Source organism: Rhinoraja longicauda, chromosome 11 (genome assembly GCF_053455715.1).
Source record: "Rhinoraja longicauda isolate Sanriku21f chromosome 11, sRhiLon1.1, whole genome shotgun sequence".
Lineage (NCBI taxonomy): Eukaryota > Metazoa > Chordata > Chondrichthyes > Rajiformes > Arhynchobatidae > Rhinoraja > Rhinoraja longicauda.
This window is the reverse complement of record NC_135963.1, coordinates 52,433,053-52,448,732: the sequence shown is the minus strand read 5'-3', so window position 1 is coordinate 52,448,732 and position 15,680 is coordinate 52,433,053. Positions and strand designations below refer to the sequence as shown.

The following is a 15,680-nucleotide window of genomic DNA, read 5'->3' as shown; positions in this document are numbered from 1 at the left end:
ATTTGACCTGGTCTTTTCTCACCTCCAGCTCTCCCCCCACCCCCACCTCTATTTTTAGTCACGACCCGAAACGTCAACTACCATTTTTTCTCCAGAGATGCTGCCTGACCCGCTGAGTTACTCCAGCACTTTGTGTCTATCTTTGGTACAAACCAGCACCTGCAGTTTCTTGTTTCTGCGGGTCGGCACAGTGGTGCAGCGGTAGAGTTGCTGCCTTGCAGCGCCGGAGACCCGGGTTCAATCCTGACTACGGGCGCCGTCTGTACGGAGTTAGTACCTTCTTCCCGTGACCGCATGGGTTTTCTCCGAGATCTTCAGTTTCCTCCCACACTTCAAAGACGTACAGGTATGTAGGTAAATTGGCTTGGTAAATGTAAAAATTATTCTTAGTGGGTGTAGGGATAGTGTTATTATGCGGGGATCACTGGTCGGTGCGGACTCGGTGGGCCGAAGGGGCCTGTTTCCGCACTGTATCTCTAAACTAAACTAAAAAAGAACACACATCTTAAGGATCTTAAAAGGTAGAGGTTTTACAAACTATGATTCTATTACAAAATTAATTCAAGATAGAGGCATACTTGGCCTCACAGTCCATTGTTACTTATTTCCAATTGTTTACTGAACAAAAAACCCCTTCCTTTTTATCAGTTATTTTCATGGTGGTTAACTTGTTACTCCAATTATTGCCATAAACCAACCAGTGATTCAGCAATTCACACTTGCACACATACAGTGTGACAGCAGAAACTGGGCATTCTTAACACCCAGTCAGAGTGTTGCCACTTGTAGGCAGGCTGCAAACAAGAGACATACTGAGGGGAAATCTGATGTCACAGCTCTGAAGATACAAAACCAATTTTAAGGGAAGTTTAACACATTTAATTAAATTGAAATGATTATTCGTGTTTATTTTAGTCTTTAGGGGTATTGCGTGGAGACGGGCTCTTTGGCCCACCAAGTCCGCGCCGAACTGCGATCACGCCTACACGAGCACTATCGGACACACTAGGGTCAATTTACAATAGCCTGTTAACCTACAAACCTGTACGAACCACCAGGGGGCGCCGCACGATGGCTGCCTCGCCTACAGTCTGTCCGTCCTTTTCAAACTTTTTTGTTATTTTTGGTAAGTTTTAAAAGTTTGTGTAAATGTTCTCTGGTTTGTTTTAGGTGGGCGGTGGGGGGGTGGGGGAGGGGGTCGGGGAAAACTTTTTTTCAATCTCTTAGCTTGGCGGAGATGCGATTGTTTACCGGATCGTATCTCCGGTCGCTCTGCGGTCTAACATCATGGAGCTGGCGGCCTTGCTCAAGATTGACTTTGAGCCCCCGCGGGGCGTGGACTTACCATCTGAGCATGTGATCCCTTGCCTGGGATCGACGCTCCAACCGCGGTCTGCGGACATTAACATCGCAGAGCTCACAGTCTCAGGTTGAGACCGACCGGTCAGGAGCTCCAAAAGCCGCACAACGTTCGGCGAGCCCCGACCCGGGGATAGATCGCCTGACCTGGGGGAGCTGAGATCCCCCCTGATGCAGGAGCTTGATCGCCCCAACGAGGAAGGCCCGCCGCCAGCTATGGGAGTCAAGATCATCCCGTCAATGGAAGGTTAGAGGCCCCCGACCGCTGGAGGACAAAGAAGGGAGAGATTGAACTTATTTTGCACCTTCCATCACAGTGAGGAATGTGGAGGAGTCACTGTGTTGGATGTTCATGTTAAAATGCATTTTTTGTGTCCTGTTGCTTTTTATTATTATGACTGTACGGCAAATGAAGTTCCTCGAATGTTGCAAAACATACTTGGTTAATAAAGTATGATTGTGATTGGAGTGTGGGAAGAAATGGGAGCACCCAGAGAAAACCCACGCGGTCACAGGAAAGAATATACAAACTCCGCACAGACAGCACCCATAGTCAGGAGTGAACCTGGCTCTCTGGTGCCGTAAGGAAGCAACTCTACCATTGTGCCACCTATGGGAACAATTCTCACACGTCCCTGCTGTTGGCTCAGCAAAACAAATTTCAACTTGTAATCAATATTATTTATTTCATTCTTCATAGAATATAAAACAGTACAGCATAGGAACAGGCCCTTCGGCCCACAATGTCTATGCCAAACATGATGTCAAGTGAGACTAATCTCCTCCGCCTGCATATGATCCATATCCCTCCAATCCATGTTTGTCCAACCTCATCTGAGAGCCCAACCTCATCTAATCCAGGCAGCGTTCTGGTAAACCTCTTCTGCACCCTCTCCAAAACCTCCACATCCTTCCTGTAATGGTTTGGCCAGAACTGCACTCAATACTCCAAATGCAGCCATAAGGTCATAAGTCATAAGGTCATAAGAAAAGCTTAACCATAATACTTTGGATTTCCAGATATTGTTACCAACAGAGTGAATGCAGATCCTTGGGATAGCTGGCTCTCAAACTAATCCTGATGTAAGTACCAATATTTCTGATATTTGGGTAAAAACATATTTTTGGATACCATTCCACAGAGTGATATGAATTATACCATTTTTTTCAGTTAAAATCAATTAAGGAACATATTTTTTTGATTTGAATACATCACTGATGATTACCTCATACTGACTTTCCTCTCAAACATTAATTGTTACCATAATAATTGGCTCTCTTTCCCATGGGCAAGAACAAGATATTGAGGAACTAATGCATCATGTGGGACAAAGTCCAATAGCCCCAGTAGATCATTTACAAGGCGTCTCTCAAGCTCCTTAAAGCAATTTTGTTCTCTTACTTCCCCACAGAAGTCATAAATCAAAAGAGCAGAATTAGACCAATCTGCCATTCAATCATGGCTGATCTATCTTTTCCTCTCAACCCCTATTCTCCTGCCTCCCCCCCAACAACGTTTGACACCCTAACTAATTAATCCGTCAATCTCCGCTTTAAAAATACCCAATGACTTGGCCTGAACAGCCATCTGTGGCAATAAATTCCACAGATTCACCACCCACTGACTAAAGAAGTTCCTCCTCATCTCCTTTCTGAAGGTACGTCATTTTATCCTGAGGCTGCGCCCTCTTGTCCTGGACTCTCCCACTAGTGGAAACATCCTCTCCACATCCACTCTATCCAGGCCTTTCACTATTCGGTTAGCTTCAATATGGTACCCTCTCATCCTTCTAAACTCCAGCATCACCCAGTCTCTCTCTCTTTAAAGAGTCCAGTCCCTCGTAAATAACCCGACAAATGTCCATCAGGTCTTAAACGTATAAAATAAAAGCAGAATTGTGCCGGGCATCTATGAATAGGTGAATGCCCAGTGTGGTCACATGGTCTGGCATATTATAGAATTTGAGGCCAATCTGATATAGAGTCAAGGAGCTGTACAGCTTGGAAACAGGCCCTTCAGCCCAACTTGTCCATGCTGACCAAGTTGGTACATTGTCTAGTCACGTTTTACAGCATTTGGTCCCTAGCCCTCTAAAGCATTCCTGTCCATCGCTCTGTCCAAATCTATATACTAAAGCTCTCGTTTGTTTGTTCCTGAACTACAGCCAAAATGGTACACGATAGCGCGACAATATTAGGCCCACCTTGCTCACCGTCGTCCCTTTGGTGCTAATGGAAGAAGTTTCATTGAAATCGGTGTTATGTTTTTAAAGTTATTCACATTTGAAAGTTTAAATCTATCTCCTACGGAGGGAGGGGAGAGGGAGGAAGGGAGGGAGGAGGGGGGGAGGGGGAGGGGAGGAATGGGGGGTGGGGGGGAGGAGGGTGTTGCACCAATGCAGGAGAGGTTTGGGCCCAATGGGTCCACTTGGTCTAGTGTCCTTTAAAAGTTGTAATTATATCTGGAGACAAAAGGAACTGCAGACGCTGGTTTATCAGGCAACTGGACGGTCCTCTCATCAGCTAGAGTGTGGTCCTGATCCACCATCTACCTCATTGGAGACATTGAACTTTCTTTAATTGAACTTCAATGTTATATCTTTGCACTAAACGTTGTACCCTTTATCCCTTATCTGTGCAGTGCACGGTTTGATTGTATTTATGTATAATCTTTCCCTTGAATGGATAGCACTCAATCAAAAGCTTTTTACTGTCTCGATAATGTGACAATAATAATCTAAACAGAAATAAGGTAGTTGCTTAAATGCAATTGCAGTGAAGAAAAATCCAAGTGTACATGACAATTTTCGCATGGTTTTACAAGGGGAAAGACAATGAAGATTAATCACACCGTGAAATCAAAATTCGAGATTGCTCACTTCTGCAATGCATGTTTAGTTTAGTTTAGTTTAGTTGAGAGATTTAGCGTGGACACAGGCCCTTCGGCCCACCGAGTCCGTGCCAACCGGCGATCCCCACGCACTAGCACTATCCTACACACACTAGCACTATCCTACACACACTAGCACTATCCTACACACACTAGCACTATCCTACACACACTAGCACTATCCTACACACACTAGCGCTATCCTACACACACTAGCACTATCCTACACACACTAGCACTATCCTACACACACTAGCACTATCCTACACACACTAGCACTATCCTACACACACTAGCACTATCCTACACACACTAGCACTATCCTACACACACTAGCACTATCCTACACACACTAGCGCTATCCTACACACACTAGCACTATCCTACACACACTAGCACTATCCTACACACACTAGCGCTATCCTACACACACTAGCGCTATCCTACACACACTAGCACTATCCTACACACACTAGCGCTATCCTACACACACTAGCACTATCCTACACACACTAGCACTATCCTACACACACTAGCACTATCCTACACACACTAGCACTATCCTACACACACTAGCACTATCCTACACACACTAGCACTATCCTACACACACTAGCACTATCCTACACACACTAGCACTATCCTACACACACTAGCGCTATCCTACACACACTAGCACTATCCTACACACACATTAGGGACAATTTACATTTATACCAAGCCAATTAACCTACAAACCTGTACGTACGTCTTTGGAGTGTGGGAGGAAACCGAAGATCTCGGAGAAAACCCTCATGGTCACAGGGAGAACGTACAAACTCCGTACAGACAGCACCTGCAGTCGGGATCGCACACTGGCGCTGAAAGCTCTATAAGGCAGCAACTCTACTGCAGCACCACCGTTTCAGCCAAGAGAATATATAATGTCTGTCTGAAGAAGGGTCTCGACCCGAAACGTCACCCATTCCTTCTCTCCTGAGATGCTGCCTGACCCGCATCTCCAGTTACTCCAGCATTTTGTGACACCTATAATGTTGGGAGATCGTTTCTTTGAAATACTTACAGGTTTATATCGTAGTGCATCCCTGTAGGAGCCAAACAACGCTGCCTGGGCCTTAAGAAAGGCCCTGGCCACCCCGTCACCTGTGGCTGTGGACTGCTTCTTCAGTTTGTACTTCAAGGAATAGACCTGCACACAGAGAATAAACAAACACTCTGAAATCTACAATGAGCAAAGATTGTGCCAATTCGAAACAGTGAAACTAAGCTGGACGACATTAAAACTAGTCGAACAACTAGGATAGGGGAGGGACGAAGAGAGAGGGAATGTAAGAGTACCATGAAACTAGTAGGACATCTCCTTCAGCATGTGTATCTACTTGTTATCACTGTTTCCACAGCCAACAATGGACCATTGTGGGCTCTACTCTTCCGTAATCATCATTGTTGGCTTTGATTTGTACTTTTCATATCTTTCATTTATTTGTTCTTTATACCTGTCCATGAAACAGGTTTCGCTCTCCCCTGACTCTCAGTCTGAGAAAGGGTCTTGACCCAGAACATCACCTATTCCTTTTTTCCAGAGATGCTGCCTGATCCGCTAAGTTACTCCAGCATTTTGGGGCAACCTACAGACCTGTACGTCTTTGGAGTGTGGGAGGAAACTGGAGTACCGCCGAGAAAAACCCACGTGGTCACAAGGAGAACGTACAAACTCCGTACAGACAGCGCCCCCAGTCAGGATCACACCCGGGTCTCTGGCGCTGTAAGACAGCAGCTCAACTGCTGACCTTCACTGGACTTGTGCCACTCATGGTCTACAACCAACAGGTAGCAGCCCTTTGAAGTCTCTGACTCAATAAGGGGTGAATACTTCACCCAGGTACAACACCCTGTACAACTCGTATAAGAAAATAACTGCAGATGCTGGTACAAATCGATTTATTCACAAAATGCTGGAGTAACTCAGCAGGTCAGGCAGCATCTCGGGAGAGAAGGAATGGGTGATGTTTTCGGGTCGAGACCCTTCTTCAGTCTGAAGAAGGGTCTCGACCCGAAACGTCACCCATTCCTTCTCTCCCGAGATGCTGCCTGACCTGCTGAGTTACTCCAGCATTTTGTGAATAAACCCTGTACAACTCAGAGTGTCGGATTTCAAGGGATTTACAGTGATCAACTTTTTCTTCAAAGTCAAGGGCAGAAAGGGCAGTACGGTGGCGTAGCGGTAGAGCTGCTGCCTTCCAGCGCTCAAGAGACCCGGGTTCGATCCCGACTACGGGTGCTGTCTGTACCTTCTCCCCGTGACCGCTTGGGTTCTCTCTGATTTTCTCCCACACTCCAACGACGTACAGGTTTGCAGGTTAATTGGCTTGGTATAAATGGAAAATTGTCCCTCGCGTGTGTAGGATAGTGTCAGTGTGCGGGGACCGCTGGTCGGCGCTGACTCGGTGGGCCGAAGGGCCTGTTTCCGCGCTGTATCTCTAAACTAAACTAAAAACTAGAAATCAAAACTGGAGCACAATTAATTGCATTTATCTGCTGCATAATGAAATCAGACCAAGTTATCATCAACAAAACATAATTAGCAACGAACTGCGTGCTGGAGAAAAAAACATGAAGGCATGAATGTAGTCAAGGGATGAATAATGAGAAAATACAATCTCTGTTACTAAAATATTGAATGCAATTCTTTTCTTTCTGTGCTTCGGATGATGATTTGCCGTTTAATTACTCATTATGCTTCTTTTAATAAACACAATCAGTGCAGTACAAGGCCTCAGAGAAACCGAAGCACTACAGGTGATAAACCTTTACAGCGGTGACATTTTTCAGTGTAAAGTCACAGTTACTGTGATCTGATCAAAGTAAAGGTCCCCCATTGGGTCCAATTACAGCCATATTTTTATGGAAAAATCATTGAGTTATGATGTTCATAATCTATGCAGAAAGGACTTTATAATATAGGTCTTTTCCCAATAGCTGTGATCTTTTCAATTTACATCAAGGTTTGATGGTTGCAGATGAAAGTTTTGAAATCCAACTCATTTAGTGCTCAGACTGCATATACCGAGCCTCATTAAGTATTTTCAATTAACTTCAGCGCAGTATGTGAAGTACATAATCTATACGTCTGTGGCGAGAAAGGTTAAGGAACATACAAATCCACTGGAATCTCAGTGCCCTTATAATTAGTGAGACATGGAGGATTCATCCCACAAACCGTCACATGATGAAATATCAAGATTCCCCGCACTGATAAATTTTAACAGGTGCAACAAAACACTCTGTGCCCAGGGCAGATTCCACAAACAGCACCATTGGGGATTAAAAAAAGATGTACGAGGCCAACGTTGGTTAAAGTCTTTCAGAAGGAATTTCTCTCAGAGTCTTCAACGGAGAAATGTAATGATTTTACTGGAAATGAGTGGATTCCATCCCAAACCACAAAGCTGGAGGGGACATTTCAAAGCAGACTAGTCATTCCTTTAGTTGAGTTCATTGCCATGTATACTGAGGTACTGTGAAAAGCTTTTGTTGCGTGCTATCCCGTCAGCAGAAAGACAATTACAATCGAGCCACCCACAGTGTACAGACACAGGATAATAGACAATAGACAATAGGTGCAGGAGGAGGCCATTCGGCCCCTCGAGCCAGCACTGCCATTCAATGTGATCATGGCTGATCATTCTCAATCAGTACCCCGTTCCTGCCTTCTCCCCATACCCCCTGACTCCGCTATCCTTAAGAGCTCTATCTAGCTCTCTCTTGAATGTATTCAGAGAACTGGCCTCCACTGCCCTCTGAGGCAGAGAATTCCACAGATTCACAACTCTCTGACTAAATTTTTTTTTCCTCATCTCTGTTCTAAATGGCCTACCCCTTATTCTTAAACTGTGGCCCCTGGTTCTGGACTCCCCCAACATTGGGAACATGTTTCCTGCCTCTAACATGTCCAACCCCTTAATAATCTTATACGTTTCGATAAGATCCCCTCTCATCCTTCTAAATTCCAGTGTATACAAACCTAGTCGCTCCAGTCTTTCAACATATGACAGTCCCGCCATTCCGGGAATTAACCTAGTAAACCTACGCTGCACGCCCTCAATGGCAAGAATATCCTTCCTCAAATTTGGAGACCAAAACTGCACACAGTACTCCAGGTGCGGTCTCACTAGGGCCCTGTACAACTGCAGAAGGATAAAGGGAATAATGTGAACTTGTTGCTAGATAAGAGATTGATAAGAGTGGAACGATTGTAATGCGTGATTGCAAATCCACTCCTGTGAACAGCACACAAAGAGTCCCCGGGCTTGGGCACCATCTTGATTAATGATCCATCTTGGACATTCCAACGTCTGCCCAAGAACTATGCTGTAGCAACGACCCTTTAGACAGAAGATAGTCACAAAAAAATTGGAGTAACCCAGCAGGTCAGGCAGCATCTCTGGAGAACATCTCTTCCTTTCCTTCTCTCCAGAGATGCTGTCTGACCCGCTGAGTTACTCCAGCTTTTTGTGTCTATCTCCGGTGTAAACCAGCCTCTGCAGTTCTTTCCTATACTCCCTAGACAAAGCAGATACTGAAGGAAATGATCTTACAATCATTGACAATATAGTACCAAGGGTCCCGTTTCAAATTAAACATAAAAACCCAAGTAATATCAAAACTCATTTCCCACGTCTGCTTAGTTTGTTAATTAAAACAAAACCATCAGCAAGTGCCCTGTTAAATTAAATAAGGTACAAAAAACAGTGGCCAAACTGCCCAGACTGTTTTTTCTCCTGACAGTGCACAAGTACCTGGCAAGTTAGCATGTTTACCTCCATTGAGACTGGCTGAGGTTGGTCAGCATCTTGGTCAGCATGGGCGAGTTGGGCCGAAGGGCCTGTTTCCGTGCTGTAGGACTCAATGACACAGGAGGGCGGGCAGACAGCAGCCTGCACTGGACTTAGAGCCATAGATTCATACAGCATAGTAACAGGCCCTTCGGCCCAACTCATCCATGTCAACCAAGATGCCCCATCTACGTTACACCCATTGCCTGCGCTTGGCCGATGCAGTCTAAACCTTTCCCATCCAGTACCTGTCCAAGTGTCTTTAAAACACTTTTATAGTACCTACCTCAACCCATCTCCTCTGGCATCTCATTCCATACTCAGCAGTAGCAGCAGCAAGAGCAGCAATCAGCAGTAGCAGCAGCAGCAGCGGCAATCAGCAGTAGCAGCAGCAGCAAGCAGCAGTAGCAAGCAGCACCTAGCTGTGTTGCTTGGGAAGTAGTGTGTGGGGATTGTGTGGGGATTGTGTGGGGATTGTGTGGGGATAGTAAGGAGTAAGACCTGTGTGATCTCCCGGACTAGTTTCGATCGCCTAGCTTGGGGTCGGAGAGGAATTTCCCGGATTTTTTCCCAAATTGGCCTGGGTTTTTTATCCGGTTTTTCGCCTCTCCCAGGAGATCACTCAGTTCTTTTGGGTGGGCGGTTGGAGCGGTTGGAGTAGCGGCCGGGCGGTAGGTTTAGTAACCGAGCGCGGGGCTTTGTTTGAAGAGTATGACTGCCAGGGCAGTTTTTTGTTCTGGGTGTCAGATGTGGGGAATCTGGGAGTCTGATAGTCTTCCAGACATCCACATCTGCGCCAGGTGTGACGAGATGGGGCTCCTAAGGGACCGTATTAGGAACCTGGAGCGGCAGATTGATGACCTCCGTCTGATCAGGGAGAGTGAGGAGGTTATAGATAGGAGTTACAGGGAGGTGGTCACTCCTAGACCACGGGAGGTAGACAAGTGGGTCACTGTTAGGGGGGGCAAGGAACAGAGGCAGGGACTAGGGAGTACCCCGGTGGCTGTACCCCTTGGAAATAAGTACTCCTGTTTAAGTACTGTTGGGGGGGACAGCCTACCTGGGGGCAACGACGGTGCCCGGGCCTCTGGCAAGGAGTCCGGCCCTGTTGCTCAGAAGGGTAGGGAAAGGAAGAGGAGAGCAGTAGTAATAGGGGACTCTATAGTGAGGGGGTCAGATAGGCGTTTCTGTGGAAGCAGTCGGGAGACCCGGATGGTGGTTTGCCTCCCTGGTGCCGGTGTCCGGGATGTGTCTGAGCGTGTCCAGGATATCCTGAAAGGGGAGGGAGAGGAGCCAGAGGTCGTGGTACATATAGGTACCAACAATATAGGTAGGATAAGGGAAGAGGTCCTGAAAGGAGAATTCAGGGGGCTAGGAAGAGAGTTAAAAAAAAGGACTTCCAAAGTAATAATCTCAGGCTTACTGCCTGTGCCACGCGATAGTGAGAATAGGAATGGAGTGAGGTGGAGGATAAATACGTGGCTGAGGAACTGGTGCAGGGAGCAGGGTTTCAAGTTTCTGGATCATTGGGACCTCTTCTGGGGGAAGTATGACCTGTACAAAAAGGACGGGTTGCATCTGAACCCGAGGGGAACCAATATCCTGGCGGGGAGATTTGCTAAAATAACTGCGGAGACTTTAAACTAGTACGGTTGGGGGGAGGGACTCAAACACAGATAGCTAATAGGCAGTGTGTGAGGCAGGAGGCAGAAAAGGGAAATACTCAGACCCAATATGTAGGAGAGAAAGAAGGGAAAAGAAATAAACTGAGAATAAGAAATGATGGGTCCCTTAAATGTGTATATTTTAATGCTAGGAGCATTGTAAGAAAGGTGGATGAGCTTAGAGCCTGGATTGACATCTGGAAGTATGATGTTGTGGCGATCAGTGAAACATGGTTGCAGGAGGGTTGCGATTGGCAATTAAATATTCCAGGATTTCATTGTTTCAGATGTGATAGAATCGGAGGGGCAAGAGGTGGGGGTGTTGCATTGCTTGTCAGGGAGGATATCACAGCAGTGCTTTGGCAGGACAGACTAGAAGGCTCGATTAAGGAGGCTGTTTGGGTGGAACTCAGAAATGAGAAAGGTTTAGCAACACTTATAGGGGTGTATTATAGACCGCCAAATAGGGAACGAGAATTGGAAGAGCAAATATGTAAGGAGATAGCAGATATTAGTAGTAAGCACAGAGTGGTGATTGTGGGTGATTTCAATTTTCCGTATATAGACTGGGAATCACATTCTGTTAAAGGGCTGGATGGTTTGGAGTTTGTAAAATGTGTGCAGGATAGTTTTTTGCAGCAATACGTAGAGGTGCCTACCAGAGAAGGGGCAGTGTTGGACCTCCTGTTAGGAAATGAGATGGGTCAGGTGACGGAGGTATGTGTTGAGGAGCACTTTGGGTCTAGTGATCATAATGCCATTAGTTTCAATATCATTATGGAGAAGGTCAAATCTGGACCAAGGGTTGAGATTTTGGATTGGAGAAAGGCTAATTTTGAGGAGATGAGAAAGGATTTAAAAGGAGTGAAATGGAAATTGTTGTTTTATGAAAAGGATATAATAGAGAAATGGAGGATATTTAAAGGTGAAATTTTGAGAGTACAGAGTCTTTATGTCCCTGTTCGGTGGAAAGGAAAGAATAATAATTTGAAAGAGCCATGGTTTTCCAGGGAAATTGGACACTTGGTTCGGAAAAAGAGGGAGATATACAATAAATATAAGCGGCAGGGAGTAAATGAGGTTCTTGAGGAATATAAAGAATGTAAAAGGAATCTTAAAAAGGAAATTAGAAAAGCGAAAAAAAGATATGAGGCTGCTTTGGCAAGTAATGTAAAAGTAAACCCCAAGGGGTTCTACAGATATGTCAATAGCAAAAGGATAGTGAGGGATAAAATTGGTCCATTAGAGAGTCAGAGTGGACAGCTATGTGCTGAGCCGGAAGAAATGGGGGAGATATTAAACAATTTCTTTTCTTCGGTATTTACCGAGGAGAAGGATATTGAATTATGTGAGGTAAGCGAAACAAATAGAGTAGTGATGGAAATTAGGAGGATTAAAGAAGAGGAGGTACGGACACTTTTGAAGAATATAAAAGTGGATAAGTCTCCAGGTCCTGATAGGATATTCCCTAGGACATTGAGGGAAGTTAGTGCAGAAATAGCAGGGGCTATGACGGAAATATTTCAAACGTCATTAGAAACAGGGATGGTGCCGGAAGATTGGCGCATTGCGCATGTTGTGCCTTTGTTTAAAAAAGGTTCTAAAAGTAAACCTAGCAATTATAGACCTATTAGTTTGACGTCTGTGGTGGGAAAATTAATGGAAAAGATACTTAGGGACAATATATATAATTATTTGGATAATCAAGGCCTGATTAGAAACAGTCAACATGGATTTGTGCCTGGAAGGTCATGTTTGACTAATCTTCTTGAATTTTTTGAAGAGGTTACCAGGGAAATTGATAAGGGCAAGGCTGTGGATGTTGTCTATATGGACTTCAGTAAGGCATTTGACAAGGTTCCACATGGAAGGTTGATTAAGAAGGTTAAATCGTTGGGTATTAATAGTGAGGTTGCAAGATGGATTCAACAATGGCTGAATGGGAGATACCAGAGGGTAACGGTTGACAATTGTATGTCAGGTTGGAGGCCAGTGTCTAGTGGAGTGCCCCAAGGATCTGTGTTGGGTCCACTGTTGTTTGTCATTTACATTAATGATCTGGATGATGGTGTGGCAAATTGGATTAGTAAATATGCAGATGATACTAAGATAGGTGGAGTAGTTGATAGTGAGGTAGATTTTCAAAGTCTACAGAGAGACTTGGGCCTTTTGGAAGGGTGGGCTGAAAGATGGCAGATGGAGTTTAATGCTGATAAGTGTGAGGTGCTGCATTTTGGTAGGACAAATCAAAATAGGACGTACAGGGTAAATGGTAGGGAATTGAGGAATGCAGTGGAACAGAGGGATCTGGGAATAACTGTGCATTGTTCCCTGAAGGTGGAATCTCATGTGGATAGGGTGGTGAAGAAGGCGTTTGGTATGCTTGCCTTTATAAATCAGAGCATCGAGTATAGAAGTTGGGATGTAATGTTGAAATTGTACAGGGCATTGGTGAGGCCAAATCTGGAGTATGGTGTGCAGTTCTGGTCGCCAAATTATAGGAAGGATGTCGACAAAATGGAGAGGGTACAGAGGAGATTTACTAGAATGTTGCCTGGGTTTCAGCACTTAGGCTACAGAGAGAGGTTGAACAGGTTGGGTCTTTATTCTTTGGAGCGTAGAAGGTTGAGGGGGGACTTGATAGAGGTTTTTAAAATTTTGAGAGGGACGGACAGAGTTGACGTGGGTAGGCTTTTCCCTTTGAGAGTGGGGAAGATTCCAACAAGGGGACATAGCTTCAGAATTGAGGGACAAAGGTTTAGGGGTAACATGAGGGGGAACTTCTTTACTCAGAGGGTTGTGGCTGTATGGAATGGGCTTCCGGTGGAAGTGGTGGAGGCTGGCTCGATTTTATTATTTAAGAGTAAATTGGATAGGTATATGGATAGGAGGGGATTGGAGGGTTATGGTCTGAGTGCAGGTAGATGAGACTAGGTCAGGGAGAATGGTCGGCATGGACTGGTAGGGCCGGACAGGCCTGTTTCCATGCTGTAGTTGTTATATGTTATATGTGTTATATACCCACCTTTCCATATACCCCCCCCCCCCACCCACCATTTTTATACCCAATTTACAGAGGCCAATTAACCTACAAATCCGCTAGTCATTGGGAAGTGGGAGGAAACCGGAGCACCTGGAGGAAACCCACATGATCACAGGGAGAACGTGCAAACTCCACATAAACAACGCCCGAGGTCAGGATCGAACCTAGATCCCTGGCAGTGTGAGGCAGCAGCCCCACCAGCTGCACCACTTAAATTGAAAATCTCCAGGCGAGGAAGTTGGATGCACGATGTGAGACTTCACATTTAGAAGACTTTGAAGAACTGGCAGCCAGAATATTTCGGATGCAGCTGATATCTTCACTAACAGATATCCCTTAACAACATGTTTTACGTGGCTGTCTGGACCTCTTTACAGAAAATAGGCGGAGGAATATGTAGACTCAACTAATTCCTATGAAGTTAAATCAGACAGAACATTGAGTAACAGCAGTGCCCACTATCAAATCTAATGGCTGGAAGGAGGGGGAAATAACAGCATTAGAAGATTATTTTGTTGAAATGGTTGACAGGCGATTTCTTTCTACGCCTCACTACAGAGCAAACTGCAAAAACTGGGCGAGTTTGATTTATTACATGTAGTGGTGCATCAGTGGTAGCAGTAAGCACATTTACATTTTAAATGTCTCAACATTCATTAGCTAAAATAGGGAGATTCACCAGGATGTTTAGAAAGGAACTGCAGATGCTGGTTTATATAGAAGATAGACAGTAAGTGCTGGGGTAACTCAGCGGGTCAGGCATCAGCAAATAAAGAAAGACACAAAAAGCTGGAGTAACTCAGTTGGACAGGCAGCATCTCTGGAGAGAAGGAGTGGGTGACGTTTCGGGTCCAGATCCTTCTTCAGATTGAAGAAGGGTCTCGACCCGAAACCACACCCATCCTTTTTTTCCCGAGATGCTGCCTGCTAACCCGCTGAGTTACTCCAGCACTTTGTGTCTACCTTCACTAGGATGCTGGGATTGTCCCTCGAGCACACAAGGCTGAGGGGTGACATGAGAGAGGTATGTAAGATTATGAGAGGCATTGATAGGGGAATCAAAAACATGAGGGCAAGGTTTCGGATGAGAAGAAGTTTGAAAGAAGATAATTGAAGGATGATAGGTAAGAGTTCTTAAACGGAAAGTGCTTGATATCTGAAACACAATATCAGAGAAGGTGGTGGGATCAGATACAATTTAAAAGGCATTTGGATAAGCACTTAAATAAGAAGCAGAGGAGGATGCTGTCCTAATTGCAAACAAATGGCATCGATGTACATAAGATCAAAAATTACAGCACAGGAAAGGCCCTTCGGCTCACAATGTTAGTGCTGACCATAATGCCATGTTTAACTATCCCCCTCTGCCTGCACGTGATCCACATCCCATCATTCCCGCATATCCATGTGGCTATCTAAAAGCCTCTTACATGCCACTGCAGCGTCTGCCTCCAATTCCACCTTCAGGCACTCACCACTATGTGTAAAAAAAACTCTCAGCTTCCGACATTCTGGAGGGCGGCACGGTGGCGCAGCGGTAGAGTCGCTGCCTTACAGCGCTTGCAGCGCCGGAGACCCGGGTTCGATCCCGACTACGGGTGCTGTCTGTACGGATTTTGTACGTTCTCCCCGTGACCGCGTGGGTTTTCTCCGAGATCTTCGGTTTCCTCCCACACTCCAAAGGCGTACAGGTTTGTAGGTTAATTAGCTTGGTGTATGCGTAAAATTGTCCCTATTGTGTGTGTTGTTGTTGTTGTTCGTCCTTCGGGTTGGAAGATGACCATGACTTCACTTTCAGTTGGAGGATTGGTGACGGTGGGTCCGGAAGTGACTGGTGAGGCCAGTCCGGGCCCGGAAGGCACGCCCACACGTAGGACACAAGTGGATGG

General features: G+C 45.5%; 1 protein-coding gene across 2 annotated transcripts in view; it reads right to left on the bottom strand.

Moving 5' to 3' along the window:
* dennd1b (DENN/MADD domain containing 1B) overlaps positions 1-15,680 on the bottom strand; it is a 292,862-nt gene that overhangs the window by 70,980 nt on the left and 206,202 nt on the right. For both annotated transcript variants that reach the window (XM_078407728.1, XM_078407727.1), the window contains one exon: positions 5,313-5,438. In XM_078407728.1, the coding sequence (XP_078263854.1) occupies positions 5,313-5,438 (126 nt within the window). The remainder of the gene's footprint in view (positions 1-5,312; positions 5,439-15,680) is intronic.